Source organism: Geospiza fortis, unplaced genomic scaffold (assembly GCF_000277835.1).
Source record: "Geospiza fortis unplaced genomic scaffold, GeoFor_1.0 scaffold397, whole genome shotgun sequence".
Lineage (NCBI taxonomy): Eukaryota > Metazoa > Chordata > Aves > Passeriformes > Thraupidae > Geospiza > Geospiza fortis.
This window is the reverse complement of record NW_005054537.1, coordinates 496,577-510,646: the sequence shown is the minus strand read 5'-3', so window position 1 is coordinate 510,646 and position 14,070 is coordinate 496,577. Positions and strand designations below refer to the sequence as shown.

Below are 14,070 nucleotides of genomic sequence, written 5' to 3'. Positions count from 1 at the left end.
GCACTGGACATGCTATTGGAAATCTGCAACCCACTACTACAGCTAACTACAAATTTATGCTATAAAGGAATATATACAAATGACTAAGCAGAACACTCAGCATAAGGATTAAGACTTCTTACCCCATATTTACATTGGCGGGATGTTGCTCCATACTGGAAGCGACACTGCTCATCAGCATCATACACCTGACCTGGGGCCACAGCTGGATAAAGAAAGTCACGCTTGGGAGGCTCATTATCAAGGCAAGTACCACGGCCCGAACTGTTCAACATAAAGGACCAAATCAATTAGGAATTCTACTGACTGTAAATCACAGTAATGATATTATGTATCTAGTTATTACTTTTAACAGTGCTGGGTGTGAAACAAATATGATTGCAATAAACAGACACTAAGAAGGTACACCCATATAAACAAGAGAAAATATTTAAAGGGAATTAGGAGGTTAAAATAATTTTTCATCATTATTATTTTAAAAAATGCTTATTTTAGATTGTGAAATAATTTTATATATTATCCTTTTTAAAAGTGTGATAATTTCTGAGCCACACAAGACTGATTTTCATTTTTGGTTTAGGATTCCTATTTGTTCTTACTGAAGAACAGCTACATTTAGTCATAGAATGAAAAATAAACAAATCAAGCAAATGCAAGAAATTCAGTTTACAATTTGAAATGACCCTTCTGATCCTTCAAACAGCTAAATATAATCTTATAGATAGAAGCAGCTCAACTGGTTTATGTAAAACTAAAACACATTCAAGTTTCAACACGACAAAATGTTTATAGGATCAGGACCTTAACATGCAAGCTTTTCTTCCATTCAAGAGAAGAAAATGGTTACAGAGGTAAAAATTCTGCAGGAACTTCAAGTTTACCTATACTAGGATGAGTGAAAAAATTTGTATGGGTCCAAGATCTTTTTTTACTGTACTAATAGTTAGTCCTAAAGAATTCATGTTGGAACCAAAAGAATCATCTTTGCAAACTTCAATATTTTCTTCTTTTTATATTCACTGTTTTGTTCAGTGGTTAATGATTTTTTTCCAAAATATGCCCATATTCAACCACAATATTTTAGTGTAGTGGAATAAATGACAAAGAAAGCCAAAACCAGACTGAGTTCTGTTTAGAAAACTTTGTACTTTGCTAAATACAATTATTCAGTTTTATTGGGTCAGTGTGCATAAAAGAGGACAGATGCTTTTTTACTTTCATTTCACATGTGAATAAGTGAGGATTTTCAAAGAATTCTTATGGCAACACTTAAAATTTTTTTCCGACATTCCTACCAATTTTGCCAGCACTTATGTTCTGTTTTTTTCCAAATCTTTTCCATGCACCTTGCCAAAGGAACGTAATTTCAGAAGTGAATGTTCTACACTGTTTTTTTGGAGATCTCCAATTTTCTATACTTTTCATCTGCAGATAAAAAAAGAGCAAAAAGCGTCCTTTAACTACACATTTTATGTTCTTATTTTAAATCTATTTTGATCAAGTCTTCAAAATACTAGAAAAGATCCTTTGGAGAAATTAAGAAACAACCTCTGCCAACCTTCAGAAGGTGGCAAATACCAACCAATGCAAGAACCAGGTAAATACTGGAAAACAATACAGTATTTCATGACAAATTCCAAGGATTTTGGTGTGATTCACCTGCATGCATGCACACGCACCACACCCATGCACAGTTGAAATCTACTTTTAAAATATCAACTGTGTCGTTCTGGCATAAAAAAATGGTGTACTTTCCCCTTTACCTCATGTAATTGCTACATATTTTCTAGCAGCAGAAGTTGGGAAAATATCCTTCAATCTTTTAAAATATTTCAGTGTTGTATTTTGCATATATAAGGAGTGCATGTCAGTATTAAAAGAACTGACATACAAGTTGATTTTTCTGCAATGTCTGGACTAAACTACAGATAGCATCTTTCCTTAAACAAGCAGTGAGAAGTTTAGCATTTGGCACAGCTTGAGCTAGTATTGCCATATGATGGGAACATTTCCATAGATTCCAATATTGCAGTATACAAGATGACTGTAAACTGCTATCTTGTAAACAGACGGCTAAGGGCACAGCACTTGAAAAAACCTCATTACCTTCAGTGACTTCCCTCCACAGTCATATGTACCCCTGCCCAAATTAGATTACAGAACCCATTCTAAATCTTTAAATATGTAAATTAAAATCTATACCTACTCTATGAGACATACAATGGCAGAAAAGCAAGTCATAAATCCTTGCATTGAATACAAAAATATGACTCTTCTGCTCTAATTACCAGATTTGCAGCATAATGAAATATTGTTGTAGTAATTAAGTGGGAAAAGTACTACTGAGAAGCTGTTCTCTTACTAGCTACATTATATCACAACCTCTAGACTGAAAATTTATTTCTGACTTTCCTTGTACTTCAGTCCTACTATTTATCTCAAGCAGTTGAGCAAAACTGACCCCTGATACTGCATTGCAGGAACTGAAGTATCCTGGAAAAGAAATGGCATGATCTTTATAAACACATTAATAAAACCAGAGACTTTCCATTGGTAATGAAAGGTCTGACCAAAGCTGTGCAAAGGATGAATACAGGTTGAGGACCATTTAACCTTTCCAGAAAACTTTTACAGGACTTGGGAATGGTCCAATACTTGTGTGTATGTCCCTGTTTTCTCTTTCTTTGTTCCAACAAAGCAAAGCTCAGATACTTGAGAAAAAAAATGTAGGTTAAATCTAGGGGAATGAACCAAAAGGGTCCAAGAAGATTCATGGTTTTGGAGAACTTTATAAACAGATTATCTAATAGTTATTATCAGTCAGGCATATAAAAGTGTAGATGTAAAAAAGGATTGGAAAGAGTGCCCCAAATACCTTCATATCCACCATTTCAGAAAATTTCTACTCATAATTGCTTTTGTGCTTTGTGATTTTATCTTATACAGGTAGTACATACATCAAGTCAAAAATCTACAGGATATCCCTGAGCATTTGCATTTTTGAACATGGCGTGGATAAATCTTTAATGTCTACAACAGAAATAAGATGATCTTGAACTGACCATTACATTCTATTACTCTACAAGGTACTAATAGTACTCACAGTTTTTCTCATTTTCCTAACTTTAGGTTAATTTTGTGAAGTTTTATGGGACATACTGGGACTTGTTTCAATTATGAAATAGCTAAGCTTGATGTCATTTCAGCCCAGTATTCCAGTGTAGTGTCTCCAGAGATCATTTTAAAACACTCTACAATATAATTTTAACTTTTCTTTTGTATTTTAATATCACATGACAGCAAATTATCCTTCTGTTTGAAAGGATAACAAGGATACTAGAACATTCTAGGAAAGCTTAAGATTTCAGGTTGTGATCACTACTAACTGCTCAATCAAATTAATATCAACCAGGGATTAAATCTTTACAGACTGAACACAAAACTCAGGATCACCACCTCAGCACAGATATCACAGCTGTATTCAAGACCAATAAAGAGAAAAAGCAAAAACCATGGATGTAGATCTCTCAGGGTTTATGTTCCTATTACAGTATCTATTCCCAAATATCCCTACTTACATAGTATACCCCAACTCCTTCAATGGCTGAAGAAAATATCTCAGAACACTGGCTCTGAAAATTGGTTTTGAATGTCACACAATGGCTTCATTCATAATAATTATGTGAACTATAATGCAAGCTACACTTAATGATCACAAATTAAATGTAATATAAATATTTGTGAATACCTGTTATAGCTAAACAATCATACACATAAATACATAAACTGCTATCATACATAATGTTTTATTTAATTCTGATCCCAAATTAGCCGTAAAATACGAAAAAAGCAGTAATAAAAATTATTAACAAAAACAGAGAGCATTCTTACATATACATACCATTAATTATTTACATGCCAATAGATTTGACTCCTAACAGAATCCTTACTTCATATTTATAAGTATAAATTGATCTCTTAAAAGCACCAGGTTACAGTTCTGTACAGGTTACAAAAGCTGCTTTACTTGATATTAATGAGTAAACTCTGCACATTGCTCAGTAGTCTACAGATCTAGGCATAAATATTTGTAGAATCTGGAAATAAGTAACATACTGAGATTTGGATTTGGTGTATTTTCAATTAAATGAAGCCAAATGCAACCACTAAATAAAAACTTTCTTGAATGTTAGGGAAATTCAGATTTATCTCTCACTCTTCTGATAAAATCTACTTCTTTCCATTCTTTTATGCCAAGGTTGGCTCTGTCTTAGTATCTATTTCATACAAAAGACTTTGCAATTTTGCACAATCTTTTCATCACACTCAATGTTCCTTGGAGCTCCTTTGCTTGGAGGTAGTAATTTGCTGTTTCTTTAATGCATACTATCCCCCATGCTTTCCTGTGTTCCAAAGCTTAATTTTATTCATTGGAATATCCAGCAGCTGCACAAGGAAAAATCTATTGCTTCATCTGTCATAATCATCTTCCTACCAAAATCCAATTTTAAGAGTTCAGGAGATACTAACATATAAAATACTGGACCAATCATTTATTTCATCAGATATTCTACAAACAAGTTAACAGAAATCTGAGGCTGATTCTGCCCTTTACAATTTCCTTATATTTAAATAAATCAAAAGGTAGACAAAGAGTAATAATTGCAAAGTCAACACTCAAAGCCATACTGCCGTCCCATAATTACAGAAACTCTCAGATCTTTTTTTCAACTAAAGAGCCTTTTAAGTAAAACATAAGACTTTCAAAGTTTCAGAAATCTATACCAAATGAGGGCACATGTTTTTTATTTCATTACCATCATATTTCATGTTGGTAAAAAATAATTTAAATCTTAGTATAATTTAAAGAAAAGAAGCAAATTATAATCCAAAGTATAGGTCAACACATGCAAATTTTCTCCACTGATTTGTAGAAAGAGATATTAAATTTTTGTAAGATTGATGTAAGATCTTATCTTTCAAAGCGAGTCCTGGTTTATACTTTTTTTCAGAAGCTACTTTACATTTCTGGAGTATGAGGGAACTGGACAGTGTGTCATAGATAATATATGAGGTATATGTAGACATATCCTATATTTACCTTGCATATCCACTTGTACATTTAAGATTCTTGGGCAGGTGATATCTGGACCAGAACACTGAATGATGGCTTTTTTTTCCCTATATTGTCTGCATGGGCTTGCTTGGACCAAGACAGTTTCAGCGCCCTTCCAGAGTTAGAAAGTTGTAGTCTAAGATCTAAATCCTGCTGTATGGCAATCATAGAGTGTCTCCAAGAATTTCCTGTGATAGATCTTAATGAAATAACTTCAGATTCTTGATTCTCCTCCATCTTCAAAAGACAATCCTGCCTTTGAAAGACAGAGCTGGCCATCTTGCTTTGCTTAACTCCTTTCCTATTACTGACAAGAAAAGCAAACTATGATTCCAGAAATCACAGTTTTTTTAATAACAAAATGTAGAAGTTATATATACACACACACATGTTGCACAGAATTAAATTCATACTAACTATTTTTCAGCCACTAAAATTTTAGGCTTGGTTCTTTTCTACTATGAATATATATTACAGGTTTCTACTCATCTCACAGAAATCTCTGTCCCCTGAGACTGCCCTCCAAGCCTCCAATTCTCAGTCAGTACTACAGTAATTAGTTCCATATAATATTAGTGAAATTAAAGCCATTGCAAAGCACTTATGAACAATTCAGTTGATAAACTGAATTATGCCAATCTTTCACTCTACCTAAAAGCTTGATAGACAACAGCTATTTTAAGCTTGGCAGACAACAGCTTTTATGTGCTTCAAGGAATGTTTTATCCAGAAAAAAAGTATTTCCTTTGGCCATTTCAGTATCTGTGCTGGTTGATCACCCTTGCTGAGAGTTTTGGTAGACCTATTACCATTGCAACTTTGTGTTGTCTTATGTCAGCCTTTGAGCCATATTCATCCTTTTTCCAGCACTCCTGGAAAATCATTTGCTTTCCCAACTACTATCTGACTAAACCCTCCAGGTGATACTTCATGGTTACTCCTCAGTGTAAAACAGATGTAGCAAGTGGTGACCTGAATTGGTAACTAGTAAATCCACATCAGCCTTCCTTACCATAAAACACTGTGAATGTGTAATGAAATTCTATCAAAACTCATTCTGGTTGCATTAACATGGTACCATGACAGCATGGCCCAAAGGTGGTCAAAGGTCCAAAGATACAAATTTAAAAGGTCTCACAGACCTGGCTTCTGCTTGGGTATCTGCATTTAATACCCTCAAGTCCTACCTGTCTTGTTACACACAGCTAAATGAATTCCAAACCAGCTTGGCCTCTAAAGCTCTAAATCAGCATTTTTCTCACCTGTTGCTAAGTCATCAAGAAATATTAGGGGGAAAAAATCATTTTTCCTGCGAGTATGCAGACTCTTCTAAAAGCAATCACAGATATGTTGCCATATGAAACTTGCTATTATTTTTGTGATTCTTGCTAACTGTTTACTACCTGCAGCTGAAATATAGCTGCTCTCAGAGCTGCTTTGTCTTAAGGAAAGGTATGAATGGGTAAAAAGTGACTTTGGGCTCTGGCAGTTGTCCTGAAGGTATATGTTTTACTCTAACATCTGCCTGTTGTCATTGAGATTGTATAAAATCTGGTGAGTAAACTAGAAACTAAAGAAACAAAGTACAGTTTTACAGACTATCTACCTTATGAAATAATAAATCAAACATTTTAAGGAAAAAACTATCAATTCATTTATAGGATATTAGATCCACAAACAAGAAGAAGCACAGATTTATAAAGAACAGATCATGTTTGAGAAATCTGACATTGTTGAAAACAGATTACAAAATTAGTAGATGAAAGAAAAGTTATATTAAAATTATATTTCACACTGTATTCTATAGAATAGAAAAATCTGCAAAAATTGTCATGTGTAACATAATAGGTGTCCAAGGTGGCTTTAAAAAAAATAACATGTTTTCCAGGTTACAAAAATACAGCTGAAGTATTATGAAAAATAATTTATCATTGAATGTCCTATGCATAAATTGTTGTTTTTCTCTAGTTTAAATATCACTTAGTATCTTCAGTAATGATTATTTCTGTGAAATTCATTTTTGGTAGTAATTTGAGTAGAGTTGCAAACACTGGCAATGATAGAGAAGTATCTCAAAAAACCTGAGGAGATTAGAACTATGGAAACAGATACAACAGAGTTCTTCTGACTTTATAGCAATATAACTACAATTTCACTGCCATCCCACAGATTTCAAAATTTAACATAAATCAAACTTATGGAATGGAAAAGAATAATAGACGTGCTAACAGTAAATAATAAATTAAATGAATAAAAAAAACAGGGTAAAAATGCTCAAGATAAAAATGTTTTTAACTGGCAGTAAAAATTCAAAAGACCACTGCATGCATCACGCTAAAATTTGAAACAGTGCAGGAGCATTATGAACAAATGTTCAGCTCTATTACATTTGCAGAATAACACACACCAGAGAATTTTATCATATTCTTTTCCTCTAAATCCATAGATAAGAAATAACTTCTTCGCTTTATGTTGAATTATGTCCTCATTAACAGACAACTTATTGTCAGGACAATTATGAGATCAAAATTTAGTTTTTCGGCTAAAAGCAACAAATAGAAGTAAACGAGAGAGAGAACAGCAGAAATGTAACAAGAAGAACAAGTTCCCAAATACTGTAAAGAAGCACCTGAACAGTAAGCTTACAGTTAGAACTACAAAGCTGTGAAATAATCTCAGAAGATATATGAAAACCATATTCTTTTTCACAATTAAAACCAGGCTGCAATGACATTCTGGAAAGACTACTAATAGGAACAGCATTGAATTAACATAAGTAATTGGTAATTATAAAACAAAATAGCTATGTATATTTTTTTAAATAATGCTAGAGTTAAAGTGATACATACATATATATATATATATATCCCCATAGCAAATGAAATCATATTGTGAGAAATCTGTACCACACATATATGGTAAGGATGATTTACTCATTTACTGCTTTAGTTTAGACTGAAATATTCATCTTAAATACACCAGTGTATTGGATGCAAGGTTCAGAAGTGTGATACAAAATGCCTTAAACCTATTACAGTAACTGATGAGAAGTTCTCTTCCTCTGAATAGCACCAATACTTAAATGTTAGTGTCTGCCCACTGACTCTACAGAAGTTCAAGCACCTTGACAGCCCAAGTCAGTGATTCTCTGCATCCTGTGGGAAACTACATTTGAACAAACCTAAAGGTTTGGGTCTAGATGAGTCCCTTCAGAAAAGATACAGAAGACAGCACCTTATTCTGAAGTTAGATCCCCAAAAGAAAAGGAGATGCTAATTTCTTAGTAGCCTCACGGTTAGACAATTGACTGGATTAAGTCCCTCACTTAAAATACAGTAAATGTCTGAATTATTGAACAACCTGTATTTTTAAAGGGCATGATTGCACTAATGACACAACCTGCCAACTAACTGTTATTTGGCCTCCAATAAAGATCATCTTTCAGCATCTAAACAAATCTGTTAAGAATCTGTTCTCAGTGAACTCATGGTTATATGCACTTGTCTTCAAAATTTAAAACACATACAAGGCTTCATTATGAATCATCAATATATATAAATGCATATATTGATACATTTCTGTGAATAACATATTTTGACTGTCTGATTCTTTTCATACTGAAATTTCAGGTAGCAAACTACTTCTGGATAAAATCACCACAGAAGTAGAGGTTATCAGAATTTTAAGGTACTAATATAAAGATCTATGCCATCTTCTTCTATAATCTTCATATTCTTGCCCATAGTCCCAAAAAACATTGACAGGTAAAAACCCACATGACTGCATGAAAAGTATCTGAAGAATTAAATGCAAAAAGAACAGGGCTATAACCATCTTCCCTGCATTAGATTTCCTCACATTATGTACACTAACAAAACATGATCCATAGACAAATCCTGCCCTCTTTTATTTCCCACTCTCAGATTAATGAAGTAATGCAGTATGATCAGAACTTCAGAAACTTTGGAGTAGATTAAAAGCAGCGGAGAACTGTTAAGGCAGTGAATGGAGCAAAAGAAGCTTTTGCCATTACATTGAAATAATGTTCTACAGAAACAAAGAGTTTTAAATTACTCACTGTATTTCTCTCTATTCATTATAAAAATGTAAACCATCAGAACAGGTCAGTATATCGCTACAAATGATCCCAAGAGGTGTCAATTTTTTGAAAACTTATTTTTCTTGAGAGATTACTTACTCTAAAAAGCTGGTGATGTAATCCCGACTGCAAGCTGACCAGGAGAAAGGATTGGTGTTTGCTGTAATATGAGCTGCCATTAGCTTTGCTGCTTCATGACCTTTGGTCCCACAGGAATTTCCAATTCCATCATGATTCATACCAAAACTGCCCAAAAGAGTAGGAGAGAAACAGCCCATTACTTTTCTACAGCATCATATATAGCTTAAAAAATAATGGCACATTTACAGCAATCACGTTGGATCTAAAAGAACACAGTGCAGGAGAACTCCTAAGTAGAGAGTCAGTTAAGTTCTGTTTAACTTATTCAGGTCTCATAATACAGCACAATAACATAACCCTCTTCCCTTTTATGGATTTTTGGAAGCATTTTATTTGTTTACTAAAGCTTTTAAAGAAAACATAACAGTATGATTGCAAGACAAATACAGAGCACTCAAACCTTTATTTGTATGGTGCCTGGGTATGGAATATTTATTATAGTGCAGACTCTTGGATTAGTAAAAAAGGACTAAGAATAGATACTGTTGCTGTAACAATACACTATATATAGGCACAGTGCAAACAATGATAATTCAAGTAGAACATGGGTTTTGCAATTCCTAGGACCATCCTGTGCAGACACTCCCTCTCTGTATCTACTCACAGAGGGACTTGAATGCCTCCTGTTAGAGCTTTGCTCTGTCCAATAATGTCAAAATGAAGACAATTAAAAATCAGCAGAAAATAAAATAAGAAACCTCTGGGTAGAACTTGGCCAAAAGGGATTTTCAGGAAAGAAATGAACTTTCAAGAAAAATTATATGACCCTAGTAAAAAAAAATCCTAAAGAATCCTTATTCTTCTTATTATAAAATAATCTTTATTCTTATTATTATAAAACTCCATGTTCTTAGTCTTTGATTAATTTCCATTCAATCACTTGGGGAGAAAAATTTGTTCCCTCATTTCTTATTTTTTTAAATATTAAGCTTTGGTCAAATTTACTCCTTCTCAAAGGCTCACAAAATCAGAGGGGTAGATGGTGAGAGACACAGGAACTTCCCTGATAATGAGACAGAGAAGTAATTAAAACAGTGCCAAAACTGAGATTCTGAACTCCCATAATCATACAGAGAAGTCTGTCTTTGAAGTCTTCTGTATGCTAAAAGGACTGACTTATTTCTTAATCATCATTCAGGAAAACAAATGCATTGAGGCATTCAGTTTTGATTTTCTGTTGACATTTAGGGCTGATGCAAGAACATACAAGAAGTAGTAGAAAAGAAACTGACCTTTTATCAGCTGAAAATACCACTTCATACCAGCTCATGCCACTTTATTCACTGAAATCAGTGCAGTTGTGTTATATTAATCTGAACGTATTGCTCCAGAATGTGGTATAATACCCCAAGAGTTTAATGTTACCCTAAATTTCAGTATACTGGGTACTATTTCACCTCTTCAGATGATCATGACAACCTCCAAGCGAAAGGTGTTGGCAACCATTCCTTCCAAAAAAAGAACATCAGTGAACGATGGATGATTCCCACAGGATCAGGAAGGACTTCATCATCAAAAACGCATGGCTGCCTCACCTATGGGATGTGTCCTTATGGAATACATATTCTGCAGCAATGCCTGCATGTGTTTGGCTCAGTTTGTGGTATCTAACAAGTGCAGAAGCCATACACTGTATTATACACGGAAAAAGTCTAACTGACACTTTAGACTATTACATAATCAAATAAAGGATGTCCCTTGCTTATAAAAAATATGGCTTTAATCAACTCATCTGAGAAATGTACATAATGCAATGAAACTTTCAGACCGGTGTTAATTCTTACGATCTTCTCAAAATCCATTCGTATTAGGAGAGGAAAGAATTTAGATGTCCTGTGCAACAAACTGAACCAGAATTTTACAATTAAAAACATGCTTTATTTACCTGTTCTCAGTGGCAATTATTTCCTAGAATTTAGGGTACTTCAAACAGAAACATTCCTTTCTCAAATGTCTCTGTACCATTTCTAAAAACAGAAAACCTTATTTTTTAATAATCTCCATAAATTACTCGTTTATAGAAATGAATTGGACGATTCTTGTATTCAGCTTATCTCTAGTTAGTGTATTCCATTTGTTAAAAGTCTTACAGACTTCAGTTTTCTGGGAAATGAAATTTTTATCTTTTGGGTGTAAAAGTAAAAGAACAAATTTCATAGTTTCATAACCTTCCTTCTACCTGCTCTCATTGTGAAAAAGACAATGTTCATGACAGTGGCAGTGACATGCCTGATAAAAAGCGTGTCTGTAAATGGAAGTCACAATTTCTGATGCACATGGGAACTCAATCAATGCCTTTCCAATGAGCCAATGATATGCTTTATAAATATTCATTCTCCTAAACCATCTATCCCTTTCCAAGAAGGCTTTTCTACTTGTCCTTGCTTCTGAATTAAAGACGAATGTGATCATGAGGTGCAGGTAACTTTTTCTGATGTTTGCAGAAGAGTTTTACAACTACTGTCATCATTTCCAAAGATGGTAGTGGCAGCATGCCATTACAGTCCAGTAACTTGCCCTCCTGTGGGCAGGATTGCAGATGGAAATTTCTGACCAAATTACCAGTTTTATTTCCATCAGAACAAGCTGGTCATATTTGGCCATCATTACATTAATACTATGTCTTTACAAAAGCATGCTTGCAATTGGATTGTCATGGAAAGGTAGGGAAGAAAGTAAGGAACATAAAGTATTCTTTGTGGAGCCACTGTTATAATTTGCCTACCTTTTTCAATCTCACTAAAAATACACAGACTTCCTCCTTCCATTGGCTTAAAAAGCCTCTCTAAAACTACCAGTATAATTTTACAAGAACAGCCAGACAGGTGAGCAGAGACTGCAATCTCCTCAGCTGACACAGAAGTCATTCTATGAAGTCATCTTTCCACCTGCCATGTCAAAGTAGGATGTTTAACCCAGAAGCTCTTGCATTTTCATGCGTTAATGCTCCTCATTTCCAAGAGAGCACTTACTTCACATTAAAGAATTGTGCAAAATAGGAACACTTAAGAACTTTAAAATTATAACTGAAACTCTCCTGCAAATTATCTGTATTTTGTATGTTTCTTAAAAAATTCTAAAGCAGCACATCCTAGTATTGCTCACTGCCTTGTTTCACTTACCAACATCTGTAACTGAACACTTTTTTTTCCTTTGGCAATATGTTTTTCATTGTATCTGAAAAAATTATGTGATGGAATTATTTGTAATACGCATCCAACTTACGATCCAACCCCAAAAATCACAGGGGAGATAACTAGTGTCAGCTGCATTGAATAAAAGGGCAATAGATAAGCAGAGACCCTGGAGTATAAGCAGAGGGAAGGATGTGGATATAAATTTCTTGTCCACCCTTCCTTTATCTTGCAAGAAAACCAGCACTGCAGGTAGGTCCCTACAGTTTCATTTGGTTACTGATATGTTTGGTAGTTCTAAACAATGATGGTTATGCCTGCCAAAACACTTATTGCTGATACATATGAAATTACAGCAGTCATTTTTGTGAGACAGCCAGAACGCTTCTGTCCTTATGTATTACCCAGACACTTCGGATCCAGAGAATACAGATCCACACCAATCTGAATGCATCCCCATACTCTTCACGGAGATTTATTTTTGTATTCCATGCACTTTATTAGCCCTGAAGTTACCTTAAAAGTGATACACAGGTGAAATGCTACTTCTCAACCAATTATCTCTGCCATCCAGCTGAAGTATTAATTATCTTCATATCAAACAATTTCCTAGTTTTCTTAGGGCTTGGAGGATTCAGAAAAGCACGGATTGTTTCATTTCTTTAAATACAATATAGAATGTTAGGTTTTATTGTTTCTTACCAATTCATGAGTTATATGAATTTGACCCTTTTTTTTAAGCAGTGTCTTTTATATTGCTCTGCCACTTAACAGCATTAGGAACAAGAGTGCCAGAGGCAGAATTGTGAGTCAGGTGAGGAAAAAATGTTACAGGAACACAAGCAAGAGAAATACTGTAAAGTCAAGCACTGGATCTTCTTGTCCATTATCTGAAGCTGATTTACCGCTCCAAAAAGTACATATCCTCACAATTAAGAATTGACATCCTATCTTCCTAAGAGAAAGAAAAGCAACTTACACCTAAAGAGGTTTAGTGATACTAATCATCTGTACTAGGAGATGAACACACATGCTAAGAGTGAAATGGGATGTTTTTAAGTGAGTATCTTGACCCTAGGTACATTGCAAGTAATTCCTCCAGTGTCTGACATTGACCTAACATTTATGGAGATTGACGTAAAGGATAGAGAGAGGTCATGAAGTGTATCAGTGAAAAATACTTTAAAAGTTTCTAAAAGTAACTGCGGGTATGCTTGTGCAAGTATTCTTGTATTTGACAGAAGACCTAAATAGTGAATCACAATTTGCTTGGAGAAACTGAGTCTATTATATTAGAGACCAAAATTTTCAGAAAATTTGTATTAAGCAATTTTCCACTGTATTGTACTTATTCTTGTAAGGGTTTAAAAAGCGTAATTTAAATCTATATATGTATTTCATATAGCTTAGAATGTCTATTTAGGGTCTACATTGAAAAATTAGAACTGTTAGCTTCCCTACATCTGTAAATATGGCATGGCTTTGAATATGCCTTTTCTTAGCATCAGTAGAAAATACACGAGGGAAGAATGGGAAAACTACCAAGTTTCAACATTGTTTTGTTCAGCAAAAAGTGGGTG

The 14,070-nt window shown here is 34.2% G+C and overlaps 1 protein-coding gene across 1 annotated transcript in view; it reads right to left on the bottom strand.

The window, feature by feature from the left end:
• Window positions 1-14,070, bottom strand: part of ADAMTS6 (ADAM metallopeptidase with thrombospondin type 1 motif 6) — a 141,099-nt gene that overhangs the window by 55,116 nt on the left and 71,913 nt on the right. Inside the window, exons 10-11 of the mRNA XM_005429297.2 lie at window positions 9,315-9,461; window positions 123-264 (exon numbers count right to left, since the gene is read on the bottom strand). Of these exons, the coding sequence (XP_005429354.1) occupies window positions 123-264; window positions 9,315-9,461 (289 nt within the window). The remainder of the gene's footprint in view (window positions 1-122; window positions 265-9,314; window positions 9,462-14,070) is intronic.